Genomic DNA, 17,197 nt, shown 5'->3' on the forward strand with positions numbered 1-17,197 from the left:
ATACTAATTAGCAGCTTTACTGGCTGCATAACATCCTATATTCCTTCTAACAATGGCTATCATCTTTGCCAATTTAGTGCTTATAAAGTGAAACTTAAGAATTGTTTTAATTTGTATTTCTCTCTGTAGTGCAGTATTTTTTTTCTTTGTTTATCAGTCCTTTGCTTACTTATTTTTTGGTCATTGGATTTTTGACTTGTATATTTGTATCAGTTCTCCTATTCATCTGGAACGACATGCTTTTATTGGAGATCTATGCTTCAAAGGTCTCTAAGGACCAATCCCCTCATTTATTAGATTCTCTTGTAGCCTCATTGATTATCCTTATGCAAAGTTTTAGATTTTTTTTTATATAATAAAAAATTCTCTCTTCTTTTGTGGTCTTTGCTAGTTAAGAACTCTTCTATTAATTTTAGACCTGAAAGGTGTCTCCTTTTATCCTCCTGATTTTTTTTTTATTTTGATGGAATGTAACTCAGATAACCAGTTGAAGCTTATTATATGTAGTGTGAGATGGTGATCCAAACCTATTTTCTACTAAGCTACTTTTGAATTTTCCCAACTGATTTTATTGAACAGGTGGACTTTTCCTTCAGGGTTATATTCTGGGGTTTATCAAACACTGGGTGACTATTCTTTTATTTTGAATTCTTGCAATGTGTTATTTACTAATTTTTTAAACAGCACCAACTAAATATGACTTGCTTAGAAATATAGTCTAAAATCTGTTCTTGCTAGACCCTTTCATCTCTACATTTATTCCATCATTTATTTCCAAATTATCGAACTATTGTTATTTTGACTAGTTCTTTAAGTAACTTTTTGTTAGTATGATTGGTGTAGTACTAAATCTATAAATGAATTTTAACAGAATTATTTTTACTCTGAGACTTAGAAATGATGACCTTTTCGTTTCCATAGATAGCCTTTTAAGTTCATAGTTTGAAAGGTTGGTAAATATATACTAAGGAGTTAAAATTTTTTATATTATAAGCAATGTTTCTGTACATTTTTCTTAATAACATTCATCTTTGTTAAAATGTCAAATTCTCAATTGATCTTTTATCATTTAAATATTTTGATCTTGTCAAACATGAGAATTTTCATATACAAAGAGCAGAAAATAAGGATTGCTTATAAAACAGTTCACCTCTATTAAAAATAGCTTGTTTCTTTTCAGATTTATATAATCAACACATTAGCTATAAAACTTTCCTCCTATTCTCTTCATTTAAAAAAAATCTGCAATAACTTTCTTAACTTTTTTATGATCGTAATCATTGTTTGACTCCTTTATTCCACCCCACCCCAACTAAAACCTTTTTTAAAACTTGAAAAAAAGGCAATTCATGCAGAACAAATCTATTCTTCAAACCCAAAATGTGTATCTCAGGCTGCACTTCTAGTCTTCAACACTCCATCAGCAGTTTTCTAGAGTCAGTGTTTTCGGTATAATGTTATAATCACTGTCTAAATTGTTCTCCTGATTATGCTTATTCAGTTGTGTATCTGTATCAGTTCTTGCAAGTTATCTGTTTTTCTCTTTCATTATTTCTTCTTTCATCAGTAAAGCATATTAACACTGCTTAACATAACAGTGTGATAAATTTTCTTAAATTCATCTTTTTGTTCCATAGGGCACTTTTCTTTTTTTAAAAAAACACTTAGTTTCCCAAGAGCCTATAAATTAAATTTTCAATACCAACAACAAAATTTCAAAGGAGGTATAATCTGTGAAGTGGCTCATTATTGATGGATATTACCCAGTTTATTATCAAACTTACATATGCCTAACCATTTGGCATTATTATTTGGGGGAAAGCTCAACTTCAAGACTTTTCCTTAATCCCCTACCTGCTAGTGTCTTCCTTCAAAAAACTAGTATTTGTTTTGAACTTACTTATGTATATATTATCTCCCAAAATATAATTTAGGCTCTTGAGAATGAGTTTGCAATTTTGGCACAAATTAGCAGACAAAAAGTTAATGCAGTCCTTAGGCTGTATTATGAGAGGAATTGGGAACAAGGGAGATAATAGTCCCATTTTATTCTAGCCAGTTCAGAAGACTAGAGTATTGTGCTTAGTTTGGAAAAGTCGTTTTAGAAAAAGACACTGACAAGTCCAGCATATATCTAGAGAGGGACATCCAGTGTGGTGAACATGCTTGAAATAGTATCAAAAAAGACATGAAATTGAAGGAATTAAATACTATCTTTAGTTCAGTCTGAAAAAAAAGGAGAGGAGGAGATAGAAAACCCAGGTGTAGGCCTGATATTTGTCAGATATATGAAAAAGTGTTGTATGGAGGATTGTATTTGTTTAACTTGGATTCAGATTCAAAATAATATTAAAAATAATAGGTTTGAGTTTCATAGAGGCAGATTTAAACTTAAGGGAATGATTTTCATATAATTAAAGTTATTTAAAGATATAAATAGCTACTATGAAACTCGGAGAGAAGTGTTAAGTTCCTTCACTAGAAGTGGGGGGCGATTATAGATTCTTATACAGATATGAATTGAGACTACAGTGTGCCTCCTGACTGAGGTTCTATGAACATTTGGAAAAAATTAATGGGAAAATTATGCAAACTGTTTCTTGAAGGAAGATGGGGATTGTAGCAGATGGAAATGTGGAGAGAATTTTTTATAAATATAGGGAATAGCATACTATGGAGAGTGATAAAATGGAATCAGGTTAGCTACTATTCTAATTTTTATACTAAAAAGTATAGTATTCAAATGAGTAGTGTGACAAGAGGCTAGAAAGATAGACTAGAGATAAACTGGAATATCAGGATAAGGAGCTAGTATTTTATAAGGGTTAAGAATTTGTTTTTTATCAGGATAAGGAGTTTGTATTTTATCTGAGACACAGGAAGTCACTGAAGGTTTTGAGCTTAGAAGCCCATTATAGTCAGAAATATACCTTTGGGCCTCAATGTGGCAGATGGTTTGGAGAGAGGAGAAAAACCAATAGATCCTCAAATCCTTTGCCACCTTGACCTATTTACCCAATCCCAACTTTTGTTTACCATCATCATCTGCTTTCTCTGCTCCTATTCACATGCTACTAAACACTGCTAAAGAAATTCACATGATTATGTTATTGGGATTCATTAAAAATATATCTTGGGGGCAGAGCCAAGAGGATGGAAAAAAAGCAGCCACATTCTTCAACTTTTCCCCCTCCAAACAAAATGTAACGTCAAATCATTTTAGAGTGGTAGAGCCAACAAAAGACCAAGGTAGGACATTTTTCCAACCTAAGACAACTTAGTACATCAGCAAGATTGGTCTAGAGCAGTAATGGGCAAACTATTCCCCACGGGCACCCCCACATCCAGATGTGGTGATTAGGGAATTGCTTAAGGCATTGATGGGCAAACTACATCCTTGATCTGGTCCATGGGGAATAGTTTGCCCATCACTGGACTCTTAAGAGTACTAGATTAGAGTGCACAAGCTGCAGCACCAGTGACTGGCCCTAAAAACAGCAGAAACAAATGGCAGCAGCTTCAGAAACTCACAGATGGTAAAAGAAGTCAACTAGTCAGAAAGAAATTATGGGGAACTGTTTGCTGGCACTGATTGGTAACTCTTTGCCTATACACAGTTCTGAATCATAGTTCTTGGGCAGAGAGGAACTTTTATGATTGGTCACAAGGGAGCAGGTGGCCCTAGTCACAGTTCCAAGGCAGAGAGGAGCAATAGTGCTTGTTGTACAAGATTGCGGGTAGTCACAACTCCAGGTCCAAAAGGAGTACTAGTGCTTTTGTTGCTGCAGAGATTCAAGGGCCTTTCCTAGATAAAGACCAGAGCATAGACTTGGAGAGCAATCACCACACCTCTCTTCAGATTCCACTATCTTTAGAGCCCTAAAAACTGACAGACCCACAGAAATAGCTCAGCAGTACAAAAATGCCTAAAGCTTAGGACATTCTCCCTACCCAAATGAGCAGATACCAACATTAATAAAGTTCAAAGTCAAGATATAGGCTTAGAAAATGAACAAACACCAAAAAAAATTGACCATAAAAGGCTACTGTGGTGGCAATGAAAACCAAGACACAAACTAAGAAGATAACAATAGCATGAAAACATGTATAAGTAAACCTCAGAGAAAATTACTAGTTGGACCTAAACCCAACAAGAATTCCTAAAAGAATTAAAGTGATAATAGTAGAGATAAAAGAGAGAGGGAGGTGAAAATGAGAATGGTTCAAGAAAATTAAGTAAAAATTAACAGCTGGTAAAAGAAAATCCAAAAAAATACCAAAGTAACACTTTAAAAAGAGGCACAAAAATTCTCTGGAAGAAAGAACTTTAAAGTCAGAATAATCCAAATGAAAAAAGATACAAAAAACTCACTGAAGAAAATAAGTTCTTAAAAACCAGTATTGGGCAACTAGAAGCTAATGACTCCATGAGACATAAAGAATCAAAAAACAAGAGTCAAAAGAATGAAGAAAATAGAAGGCAATGTGAAATACTTTTATCAGAAAAACAACCTGGGAAAAAACATAGAGAAGAGGTGAAGAGCTGATTTTAATATTACTGATCTACCTGAAAGCCATGTTAAAAAAAAGAGCCTAGGCATCTTTCAAGAAATTATCAAGGAAAACTACTCCAAAATCTTCAATCTCAAAGGTAAACTAGAAATCCAAAGATTCTATGAATCACTATCTGGAAGAGAGCCCAAAATGAAAACTCAGGAATATTATAGCCAGATACCAGAGTTCCCATGAAAGGAGAGCATCCAGAAAGAAGCAATTCAGATATCATGAAACGAAATTAGGATCACACAAATTAAGTGGCTTCCATGTTAAAGATTATGATGGAATACTATTCTGCTATAAGAAATGACAAAGCATAGGGATAGTTTCAGAAAAAAAACTTGGAAAGAACTATAAGAACTGGTGTAGTGAAGTGAATATCACCAGGAGATAACTGTACACAGTAACAGCAATATTTTAATGATAATCCTCTGTGAAAGATGTGGCTACTCTTACCAATACAATGATGAAAAATGCTATCCACCTCCAGAGAAAGAGCTAATGAACACTGAGAGCAAATTGAAGTATAATTTTCTCACTTCATTAAATATTCTTGTCTCTCCTTCATATGACTAATATGGTAACATACTTTGCATTATTTTACATGTATAATTGGTCATATTGCTTGCCTTCTCAGTGGACGGGGCAAGGGCAGGCCAAGAAAAGAAGGGAGAGGATTTGGACCTCAATTTAAAAAAAAAAGATATTAAGCACAAATAATAGATATTTGGGGGGAATGTATCTTTCCTAGTTTCAATTTGGCCCTCAAAACCCCCTAGACTACTTTATATAAAGACCATATATCCCTTTTTATATCCTTTAGAGCTCTTCTCCACCACCCCTCCAGTTGTCTCTTGGTTCTAGTCCTTAAGGGGAAAGTATCCTTTCTTATCCAGACCATCTCTGCTTGTGTTCTTGGTTCCATCCTTGCCTATCTCTTAAAAGAGATGGCTGGGGCAGCTAGGCAGCACAGAGATGGTGTACTAGGCATGGAGTTGGGAGGACCTGAATTCAAATGTGACCTAGGACACTTCCTAGCCCTGTGACTGAGGGCAAGTCACTTACCCCTGATTGCTCTGCCCTGCCACTCTTCTGTCTTAGAATTATACTAACGGCGGCAGCTGGGTAGCTCAGTGGATTGAAAGACAGGAGGTCCTGGGTTCAAATTTGACCTCAGACACTTCCTAGCTGTGTGACCCTGGGCAAGTCACTTAACCCCCATTTCCTAGCCCTTACCACTCTTCTGCCTTAGAGAGATTAAAAATTTTCGTCTCACTCTACTATCCCCTCAAGCTATTACCTATTTCTTCCCCCTTTCACAGATAAGCTCTTAGAAGGGGTTCTACTTTTTTACATAGGCAGTGGATACCTGGCTAGTCCCAGGCAAAATCTATCTCTTGTATTCCAGTTTCCTTTTCTGTACCTTCTTTTATAATAGTCCTCAAATACCCAACATCTTCATGTTATTTTAAGATCTCCATTTGGCAGTTGTCATTCATTTGTTTCAATTATGTCCAGCTCTTTGTGACCTCATTTGGGGTTTTCTTGGCAGATACTGAAATGGTTCACCATTTCCTTATCCCAACTCATTTTACAGATGAGGAACTGAGACAAAAAGGATTAAATAACTTGCCCAGGGCCACACAGCTAATAAGTGTCTGAGGCCAGATTTGAATTCAGGAATATGAGTGAGTCTTCAGGAATTCAGGACCAGCACTCTAGCCACTGTGCCACCTACCTGCCCATTCCACTGGGTATAGACATCTTTAAAATAGTCTAAACTCCAACCTTTGTTCCACCCCTAACAAATTCCTGATTCTTTTAGTGCCATTGACTAGATATGAAAAGGCAGTTTGATGAACCAGTGTTAAGATATGAATGACTTAAGCTCTATAAAGCCTGTGTAAAACTTAATACAATGTAGCTGATATCTCTGAAAAGAGGGTAACAATGGTGTGGCCCTGTTTGGATTCTGAAGTCAAATCTACTAAATCGTTTCTGCTGCTTCTAGTTCTTAATCGCCAAATTTCCTAGAAGCTGCGAGGTCAAGGTCAAAGAACTGGCTTTTCTTCCTTGTATCCTAGATTGAATTTATCACCTCAAGTGTATAATCAGTTGATAAAAACAAAATTATCCATTATAATGTACATAGGCACTCAAATGTTTGTGGAATGAATAATTGTTGGCCCAAGGTAACAAAAATCTCTCTGACCAAAATCGCTAAACATCCAAATGTAATTATTTAAAAGCAGCTTTTCTTATCCAATAGTTGTTTTTCAAGGAATTTTCAAGAGGAATGTTTGAGGTATGAGATAATAACTAAGTCAAAACATTCTTTTCTCAGTTTGATGTGATATAAAATAAACTGCAGATTAAATGAAGTAGTCAATTAGAATGCTTTGGTAACTCCCAGCAGAACACTTTTGAACTCTTCAAATAATGCCTTTAGGTACGAGTGTGAAGAATCATTTACGACTCTGAATGTAGATATTAGAAATCACCAAAATCTTCTTGATTCTTTGGAACAATATGTCAAGGGAGACTTACTGGAAGGTGCAAATGCATATCATTGTGAAAAATGCAACAAAAAGGTAAGTATGTTGACAGTTGGCAACTCTGTGAACTTCATTTTAATTAGACATATTCTATTTTCTCCATTACCAACCTTGTTTTATAACAGTGCCCAGGATAAATTAACCAAGATGGGGGAGGGGGTGGGGGCGAATAATGAAGAAATTAAATAGCCAGTGAGACCTGGTCAAGAAGCCCCAGTAACAGTCCTGCATCACTTTACCCTGCTAATCCTTGAGGAAGACAGGACCTTCCAAGTTTAGGCCACCTCCCAAAATCCCAACTAGATTGGCATAGTATCATAGATTTAGAATTGAAAGGACCCTAGAAACCATCTAGTCCAACTGCCTTATTTATAGATGAAGTAAGGACTCAGAGGTTAAGTGACTTGCCTAAGTACAAAAATAGGAAGGCAGGATTTTATTCTAGATCCTCTGGCTTCAAATCTATTGCTCTTTCTACTGTGGTATGTTGCATAAACTGCTGCTAATGAGGCTCTTCAGAGCTACCAATTCCATTAAGTAAAACTTTTGTCCAGAATTGCCCAGAATAGATGTTCTTTGTGTATTTATGATTTGGGTCTCTCTGAAAATCTCCCCACTTTGTCATTCATCCTCATGGATATGATTTTTACGCACCTAAAGCCGTGTAATTATGTGTCTCACACTTTCAAATAAGTTTTGCCCAGTGACCAATACCAAGTGGCATTTGATTTTAAAGCATTTTTGTTTTGTTTTGTTTTTCACTATAGAAAATTTGTGGGGGTTTTTTGTTTTTTAATTTTAAGGTTGTGAAGCCAGGCATGGTGGTAAACACCTACAAATCCCTGCTCCTAGAGTTGCTGGGGCTGGGGGATTACTTGAGCTCAGAAGCTCTGAGTTGGCAGGAAGGCTATAAGGCCAAGATGATTTGGGTGTCCTCACCATGCCCAGCCACCAGTATGGTAAGCCCCTAGTATTCAGAGGGCCACTGAGTTGTCTAAAAAATTCTTATAACCAAAGTCCAGCAGTGGGATTGGGTTGTTTAGTGCCACTGAACTTCCATCCCAGCCATGATAAGAGATCCAGCCCAAGGGTTGGGGTTTGAGAAGGAATTACAGTGTAGTGTAATAGTAACATTAGATTTGAAATCAGAAGACCTGTATTCCGTCTCTCACTTAACTAGTTGAATGATTTGGGACAAGTCATTTATCCCAGTGACCTCAAGAGACTCAAGTGAAATAAGTTATGAAAGTACTTGGTAAAACTATAAGTTACAGAAAATCTCTAAAGTCTTAGTGCAATTTTAAGGCATTAAAGTTTATTACTCAGACTTGAGGTGTACCCTGTATATGAAAATCACCCTCTCATATTAGCATATCTGCCACAAATAATTAGTCTTGTACCATATTTTGATAACTTATAAAAACTGAATCAATTTATTCATAATGCCCAACAAGACTAATTTGTTGTAATCTGTAAATTCCTACCACTCTACATGATCTGTTTCTATAATTTAGTTGTTCTCTTTGCACTTTTTTTTAATGACCTTCTAAGAAAGTATCCAACAACTCTTCTATTTTTAGGTTGATACAGTAAAACGTCTCCTAATTAAGAAATTGCCCCCGGTTCTTGCCATTCAGCTAAAACGATTCGACTATGACTGGGAAAGGGAATGTGCAATCAAGTTCAATGATTACTTTGAATTTCCACGGGAGTTGGACATGGAACCTTATACAGTGGCAGGTGTTGCAAAGCTGGAAGGGGATGATGTAAACCCTGAAAATCAGTTGATACAACAAAATGAACAGTCAGAAAATGAGCCAACTGGAAGCACAAAGTATAGACTGGTGGGTGTACTTGTACACAGTGGTCAAGCAAGTGGAGGACATTATTATTCTTACATCATCCAGAGGAATGGTGGAGACGGTGAGAAAAATCGCTGGTATAAATTTGATGATGGAGATGTGACAGAATGTAAAATGGATGACGATGAAGAAATGAAAAACCAGTGTTTTGGTGGAGAGTACATGGGTGAAGTATTTGATCATATGATGAAGCGCATGTCGTACAGGCGCCAGAAGAGGTGGTGGAATGCTTACATTCTTTTTTATGAACGGATGGATACAATAGACAAAGACAATGAGTTAATCAAATATATTTCAGAGTTGGTTGTCACCACAAAACCCCACCAGATTAAAATGCCGTCAGCCATTGAAAGAAGTGTACGGAAACAGAATGTGCAATTCATGCATAACCGTATGCAATACAGTTTGGAATATTTCCAGTTTGTAAAAAAGCTGCTGACTTGTAACAGTGTATACTTAAACCCTCCTCCAGGTAGGTACCTACAATTTAGTTTGATGCCACAAAGAATTATTATCTGTCTCAATCATGAGGCATTAATCTTTCTGCCATACCTTTTGTTTCATTCTAACATTTCTAACTAAATTTTATATTTTATGCAATATGTGATTTTGAAAGGATTTATACATTACGTTGGATTATTTTGCCTTGCTTTTTTGTGACTTTCTATAGTTATATATATAAAACTTCACGTATATGTTTCATTCAAATATGGTCATGACCCTTGATTTTTAAAGAATATGCATGTAAATCTGAGGTTCTGTCAAACAGGTTAACACTTCCAAAAAGATGTTAAAAAATCACATCCTAGGTCTTGTTTTCAGAAGCTACCCCCAGTCAAAAAGCACTTATGAATGCTATAGAAACACAAAGGCAGGCAAAAAATAAACAAAAAATAAACAAAAAGCAACCGTTCCTGCCCTCAAAGAGCACACTTTCCATTGAGGGAGACAATGTGTAAATAACTAGGTACATATAAGTTATGTATAGAATAGATGAAGGTAATCTGAAATAGGAAGTAGCTGGGAGGATCAGGGGAAAGCTCCCATAGAAATATCTTCTATCAATTAAGGTGTCAAATGCTGTGGATTATATTGCTTGAGACTCTCCCACACTGATAAGATTATGAATACATGATGCTGGAAAAGATTGAAGTGCTTTTAAAATATATTAATTTGATTATGGTTTCAGAATAAGAACATAAGGACCTTAAATTCTTATGTAGTTGCTTTTACTTAAATCCCGGTACCTAGCCAATATCAATAGACAAACACATATGTGGATGATATTTAATGAGAATGATCTTGTTTTTGTTTGATCTTTACATGTGATTTTTATTCATAGGGCAAGATCATCTGTTGCCTGAAGCAGAAGAAATTACAATGATTAGTATTCAGCTTGCTGCTAGATTCCTTTTCACCACAGGATTTCACACAAAAAAGATAGTCCGTGGCCCTGCCAGTGACTGGTATATTGCTTTAAATTTTCATACTATCCAAAAAAATGTTTTAGTTTCTTTATTATACTATACTAACTTCTTCTGATAATGAAAATCTTAATACAATTTTTAAATCATTCACATTTTTCTAAAGCCCTCATACAGAAGAGTAGCAGTGGTTAGGCAAAGTTATACAAAACTCGAGGTTTATAACTATATGCATTATTCTCATACAAAAGTGAGGTGTGCATTATTGATATTTTTCTGCAGCTATTCGGGAGTCAGTTTTCACTTGGAAACCACTCGCATTCCTAATACTCATATCTTTGTGTCTTTTAGATTAGCAAAAAATAAAATAAAAATTTTAGGTTCAAACTTTCTAAAATGGCATTTCATTGACTTCATTATAAAAGGAAACAGGTAGCATTCTATAGTAAGGAAAGATATATTAAACTTCCTAATTATAATAGTACAAGAATTTTCATATATGTTTAACAATTTTTAATGTGATAAAACAAATATAAAATCATTATATTAATTAGATGACCATGTTGTTTTAAAGGCATTTTTCAGTCCTATCTGCTTCTTTGTGACACCATTTGAGGTTTTCTTGGCGGAGATACTAGAGTGGTTTGCCATTTCCTTTTCCAGGTTATTTTACACATAAGGAAACCGAAGAAAACAGGGTTAAATGGCTCACCCAGGCCTACACAGCTAGGAGAGGTCTGAGGCCAGATTTGAACTTGGGGGGAGAAGGGGGAAAAGGAATATTCCTCACTCCAAGCCCATCATTCTATCCTCTGCATTACCTAGCTGCCATGATGATCATTAAGCATCTTTATCAGTTTATAATTGGGAATACTATTTTTACAAAGTCATAGCTGGAAGGGATCTTCTAATGTCATGTAAGCTCACGCGCTCTCTCTCTCCATATATATATATATATGGGAATCTACCCCAATTAATGATTATTTTTCTCATTGCATTGATAAATTTACAATTGGATTAGTCAATGTAGAGTAATTGTCACTGACCATAAACCACTTCAGGAACTTCCAATAAGAACAACTTTTGTTTTTATTTAGTAGCATATTTACATAACCCAAAAATGGAAGGATATTGAGAAGATATATTTTATTCGGTTAAACTACAAAATGTCATTTATCTTTAAGAATTAGATAATAAATTTATTAACTTTCTTTTTTGTTATTTCTTATTATGTGCTATCTTTTTCTGTTTCAGGTATGATGCATTGTGTATTCTACTCCGTCACAGCAAGAATGTACGCTTTTGGTTTGCACATAATGTCCTCTTTAATGTTTCAAATCGCTTTTCTGAGTACCTTCTGGAATGCCCCAGTGCAGAAGTGAGGGGTGCATTTGCAAAACTTATAGTATTTATTGCACATTTTTCATTGCAAGATGGGCCATGTCCTTCACCTTTTGCTTCTCCTGGACCTTCTAGTCAGGTAATTATATATCTTTCTTTTTAAAAGACTGCATCACTCAACCTTGGAAATTGTTTGGCATAGAAAAACACAAAAAATATAGTTCCTGCCCTTAAGGAGCTTACAGTCTAATCAGGGGAACAGCATATAAACAAAAAACAAAACAAGCTATCTGCAGAAAAAATAGGAAATAAAGAGAGGAAAAGCACTGAGATTAAGAGGGTTCCTCTCAAGATGGTGAGATATATATTGGGACTTAAAGGTCACTAGTCAAAGTGGAGGAGGGAGAACATTCCAAGTATGGAGAGCCAGAAAGAATGCTCCCAGCTGAGGGATACATTGTCTTGTTTGTAAAACAATCAAGAGACCATTGTCACCAATAAAATGTAGAAGAGAAGAAGGCCTTCAATTGCCAAACAGAGCATTTTATATTAGATCTTGGAGGCAATAGAGAGCCATTAGTTTTTTGAATAAGAGTGACATAATTGGACCTGTGCTTTAGGAAAATCATTTTAATGGCAGAGCAGAGGATGATTTGGAGAGAGGAAGGAGGCACGAAGACTCTTAACACACTGCTGAAATAGCCTACATATGAGGTGATAAGTTCCTTCACTATCGTGGTGGCTGTGTCAGAAAAGAGAATTGGTGTCAGTCATAAGAAAGATGTTGCAAAGATGAGATTAGAAGGTTTTTGGCGGTGGCTTAGATATGGAAGATGAGAGATGATAACAAATCCAGGGTGACTCCTAGATTGTGAGTCTGAAAGACTGGGGGGATGGTGTTGCCCTCCACAATAATAAGAAATGTGGTAGGCATGGAGGATTTAAGGAAAAAATAACTTCGAGTTTAAGATAGTTACCAGGCATCCAGTTTAAGTTGGAGATATGAGATTGGAAGTCAACAGAGATAGAGACTGGGGGAGAATTGGTTGATTTAAGAATTATCATTATAGAAATGGTAATCAAATTCAAGAGAGCTGATGAGGTCAAGTGAAAAGACAAGGACCCAGGTCAAAACCCAAAGGATACCTGTGGTTGGAAGGTAAAGTCTGGAGGAGGAGCCAGTAAAGAAGACAAAAGAAGTAGTAGTCAGACAGGTATGAGAAAAACCAGGAGAGAAAACCTAAAGAGATGGGCAATATCAAGAAGAGAATGATCAACAGTGTCAAAGGCTACAAAGAGATCAAGGAGAATGGAGATTGAGAAAAGGCCATTGGATTTGATAGCTAAGAGGTAATAAGTAACATCAGGAGAAGCTTTGTTCAAATGATAAGATTATTAAAATTCTATAAATCAGAAGTTAGATTATAAAGGAGTTAAGAGAAAGTAGAGGGGGGCAGCTGGGTAGCTCAGTGGAGTGAGAGTCAGGCCTAGAGACAGGAGGTCCTAGGTTCAAACCCGACCTCAGCCACTTCCCAGCTGTGTGACCCTGGGCAAGTCACTTGACCCCCATTGCCCACCCTTACCAATCTTCCACCTATGAGACAATACACCGAAGTACAAGGGTTTAAAAAAAAAAAGAAAAAGAAAAAGAAAAAAAAAAGAGAAAGTAGAGGCACTTTTTGTAGACAACCTTTTTTTTTTTTTTTTTTTTTTTTTTTTTATCCTGGGACTCCATTCTAGGAGCATAGGGCCACAACCAGTAGGCAATGGGACACACAGTCGCTCAGGGTCACCCAGCTGGAAAGTGTCTGAGCCCGGACTTGAACCTAGGACCTTTCGTCTCTTGGCCTGGCTCTCAATCCACTGAGCTAGCCCAGCTGCCCCTACTTTAGGTTGCAGTTTCTTTAGCAGATGTAGTTTTTACAGGATGGGGTTGCTAGCCCCACGCCCAACCCTCCTCCTTTTTTCATCCGGGCTAGGGACTGTCCTTGGCCCAGGAGTGGTAAGGGTGGGCAGTAGGGGTCAAGTGACTTGCCCAAGGTCACACAGCTGGAAGTGTCCGAGGCCGGACTTGAACCTAGGACCTCCAGTCTCTAGGCCTGGCTCTCAATCCACTGAGCCACTCAGCTGCCCCAAGACAACCTTTTGAAAGGGTTTAATTACAAAAGCTAAAAGATATATGGGAAAGATAATTAGCAGGGATGGAAAAATCAAATGCAGATTTTTTTCAGGATAGGGAAGTCATGAGCATGTGTGCAGGCAGTAGGAAATGAGTCAATAGAGAGGAGAAAATTGAAAATGAGTGAGAATGGAGATGCCAGAGAGGGGACAATTTGTGGGAGGTGATAGAATAGCATCACTTGAACAAGGAAGAGGTTTGAGCTTGGTATAGGGCCACTTCCACCACATGAAGCAGGGAGAGAGGACGGAGTGAGTGACAGAAGATACCAGAGTGGTAGGGATGAAGAAGAGGAAGCTCATGGGGAATGATCCTAATCTTTTTCTGTAAAATATGAAGCAAGGGTCTCAGTTAAGAAAGTCAAGGGAAGGAGAGCAATCGGAGTTGTCAGAAAGGATGAAAAAGTTTGGAAGAAGCCTGTGAAGAGTGGATAAAGGAGGTATAAAGGTAGTTTAGCAGCAGTGAGGGCCCAATTGAGGTTGTGTCATAAAAATTTGTAGTGGACACAAAACAGTTGTGGGATTTTGTACATCTTTGTACAGCTTCATAGCATTTATGTAGAAGGTAATAAATGGTGGGAGTAGTCCAAGGCTATATCTTGACTAAGTGTGATTGGTGATACATGATGTGGGATAGGGCTATTCAAGAGAAGAGGAAAATGTAGAATTTTAATCAGTTCTCCAAAGGGTTAAGATAAGAAGAGAGTTTTAGTGCAGGGGAAATGGCCTGGGGAAAAATCAAGGAGTCAAGGGATTAAAGGTCTTGGTGCCAACAAAGAGTGTGATTTTATAAGGGAAAAGAGGAGAGATGAAAAACCAATAAATTAGGGGGGGGTTCAGAATTCTTGTGCATAGAGATAGTAAGTACATTTGTGGGTGATGACAAGATCATGAGTGTGGCCATCTTTGTGTATAGCTAAGATAGAGTAAAAGAGTAAGTCATGGAAGATGAATAGGTTGAAGATCTTAAGGGTTGGACTTAATATTTATACTACTCTCTTTTATTTACACCATATTCTACCCAAACCAATTTATACATCATTGCCTGGTGCCTTTCTGCCTTCATCTCTGTACGTATGTGTGTGTTTATATGTTACTCCATGCCCAGAATAGACTTCATCTACATTTCTTCCTGTTGAAATCATTATCTTCTCTCACTGTCATTCTCTCCCCCTCCTCAATGTTCTATCTGTCAATTCCAAAATATATGGCTTGCCTGGCTTCCTACACCCACCTCTGGTACTACTTCTTAAATGACGAGTCCTCTGCATGTATGATATGCACTTCAAATGCACTAATCATAGATTCATATCATAATTATCCTAGATTATTATTGCTGTACAGATAGGGACTGTCAGATATGTTTGTATCCCACTTAGCACAGTACCTTAGTATGTTTTTAATGTTTATTGAATTGTTCAACTGAATTGCCAGAAAATTAACCAGCTCTTGTCAAAAATAGTAAAAGGCATGTTTAAATTTGGCTTATTTATCTAATTGAAATTTATTTTCTACACCAGAGAGAGCCACTGAATCATAATTCTTTTTAATAGATTAATAACTTATCTGATTTAGTTTTCAGTTTGTCCTTATTGTCAGAGAGGTAGCATATTGTCATAGGAACAGAGCTTGACATTGAATAGACTCCAACTAAAGACTGGACACCTCATATACCACCACCTCCTGGAAAATTGTTGATTCTCCCTAATGGTTTGTGCTATCTCTCCTCAAATTATTTCTAATTACAACTAGGTGGTGAAGCAAATAGAGTAAAAGCTCCAAGCCTGGAATCAGGAAGACCTGGGTTGAAGTCTAGTCTCACATACTAACAATGTGATCCTGGACAAGTTATTTGATGCCTCTTTTCCTCTTAGTTTCCTCATCTGTAAAATAATAGCATCTCCCTCCCAGGGTTGTTGTGAGGATTAGATGAGATAATATTGTTATTGTGCTTAGCATACCTGGCACATATTAAGTTTTTATATCAGTGTTGGCTAATATTATTATTATCATTGTTGTTTCAACTTTTTGCTTGTCCTCTAGTAATATGTAACCTCCGTAAGGAACAGTACTAGTTTTCTTTTTTTCATTTACTATCCCTAATGCCTAACCCTTGTACCTAACATGTAGTAAGCAGAATTAAAATTCTGGCTTGGGCACTTAATTCGTTTCTTGAGAACTAATTCCTTGAGAAAAATAAGTTTCTTTCTGTATTATATAGATAATCCTTAATACTACTACCTATCTCATCATTGTTGTAAGGAAAGTGTACTATAAAACTTAAAGTATTGTGAGATATTAGTAGTATTATCATTGCAATTAGACTTTAAAGTGTTTGAAAATGGACTTTAAAGACAAGTCTTAGATTTTTTCTGTAGTTTTAGGAATTTTTATTTTTAGTTTCTAAAAAGTGGTGAAGATCGCTGGAGGGAAAAAGTATTGTGCTGAAAATTTTTTTTCTTAGCACCGTGCTTATAGTAAATTAGCTATTGCTTAAATTCATCCCCAACTAAATGTATATCTTCCCTCCCTCTTTTATAAAAGAAGGAAAATTAAAGAAATCTCTCTTTAGAACAGAAGGACTTTGGGATTTATTTGGGGGCATTTTAACATTTGATTTCTAGAGTCTCTTGATTTTAACCTTCTTTTACAGTGATCATCTTTTTTTAAACAGGCATATGATAATTTAAGCTTGAGTGATCATTTGCTGAGAGCAGTACTAAATCTCCTCAGAAGGGAAGTTTCAGAGCATGGGCGTCATTTGCAGCAGTATTTCAATCTGTTTGTAATGTATGCCAACCTAGGTAAGAACTTTATGTGTACTTCAAAACTTGTATTCTTACTTGATTTAAACTAAGACCAAAGAAGTCATTGCAAAATTGAACTTTATTCCATTGTTATTTGACAATTAGTATGGAAATTTTAGATTTGCAAAAAAGTCCTTAACGTTCTTTTTGTAAGTAAGTAAGTAAGATTTGCTTACTACAAAGATTTTTGAAGTTGCATGCCTCCTTAAAGCATTTAAGATGAAAATTTAGAGGTAAAATAGTTTTTATATACCTAAAGTAAGGTACAGGGGCAGCTGGGTGGCTCAGTGGATTGAGAGCCAGGCCTAGAGACTGGAGGTCCTAGGTTCAAGTCCGGCCTCGGACACTTCCAGCTGTGTGACCTTGGGCAAGTCACTTGACCCCTACTGCCCACCCTTACCACTCCTGGGCCAAGGACAGTCCCTAGCCCAGATGAAAAAGGAGGAAGGTTGGGCGTGGGGCTAGCAACCCCA

At 36.5% G+C, this 17,197-nt stretch overlaps 1 protein-coding gene across 2 annotated transcripts in view; it reads left to right on the forward strand.

The window, feature by feature from the left end:
- The window catches only part of USP9X (ubiquitin specific peptidase 9 X-linked), a 167,238-nt gene that overhangs the window by 128,328 nt on the left and 21,713 nt on the right, over positions 1-17,197 (forward strand). For both annotated transcript variants that reach the window (XM_044670172.1, XM_044670171.1), the window contains exons 33-37: positions 7,007-7,148; positions 8,693-9,446; positions 10,317-10,440; positions 11,653-11,878; positions 16,592-16,721. In XM_044670172.1, coding sequence (XP_044526107.1) covers positions 7,007-7,148; positions 8,693-9,446; positions 10,317-10,440; positions 11,653-11,878; positions 16,592-16,721 — 1,376 coding nt within the window. The remainder of the gene's footprint in view (positions 1-7,006; positions 7,149-8,692; positions 9,447-10,316; positions 10,441-11,652; positions 11,879-16,591; positions 16,722-17,197) is intronic.

Source organism: Gracilinanus agilis, chromosome 3 (assembly GCF_016433145.1).
Source record: "Gracilinanus agilis isolate LMUSP501 chromosome 3, AgileGrace, whole genome shotgun sequence".
Taxonomy (NCBI): domain Eukaryota; kingdom Metazoa; phylum Chordata; class Mammalia; order Didelphimorphia; family Didelphidae; genus Gracilinanus; species Gracilinanus agilis.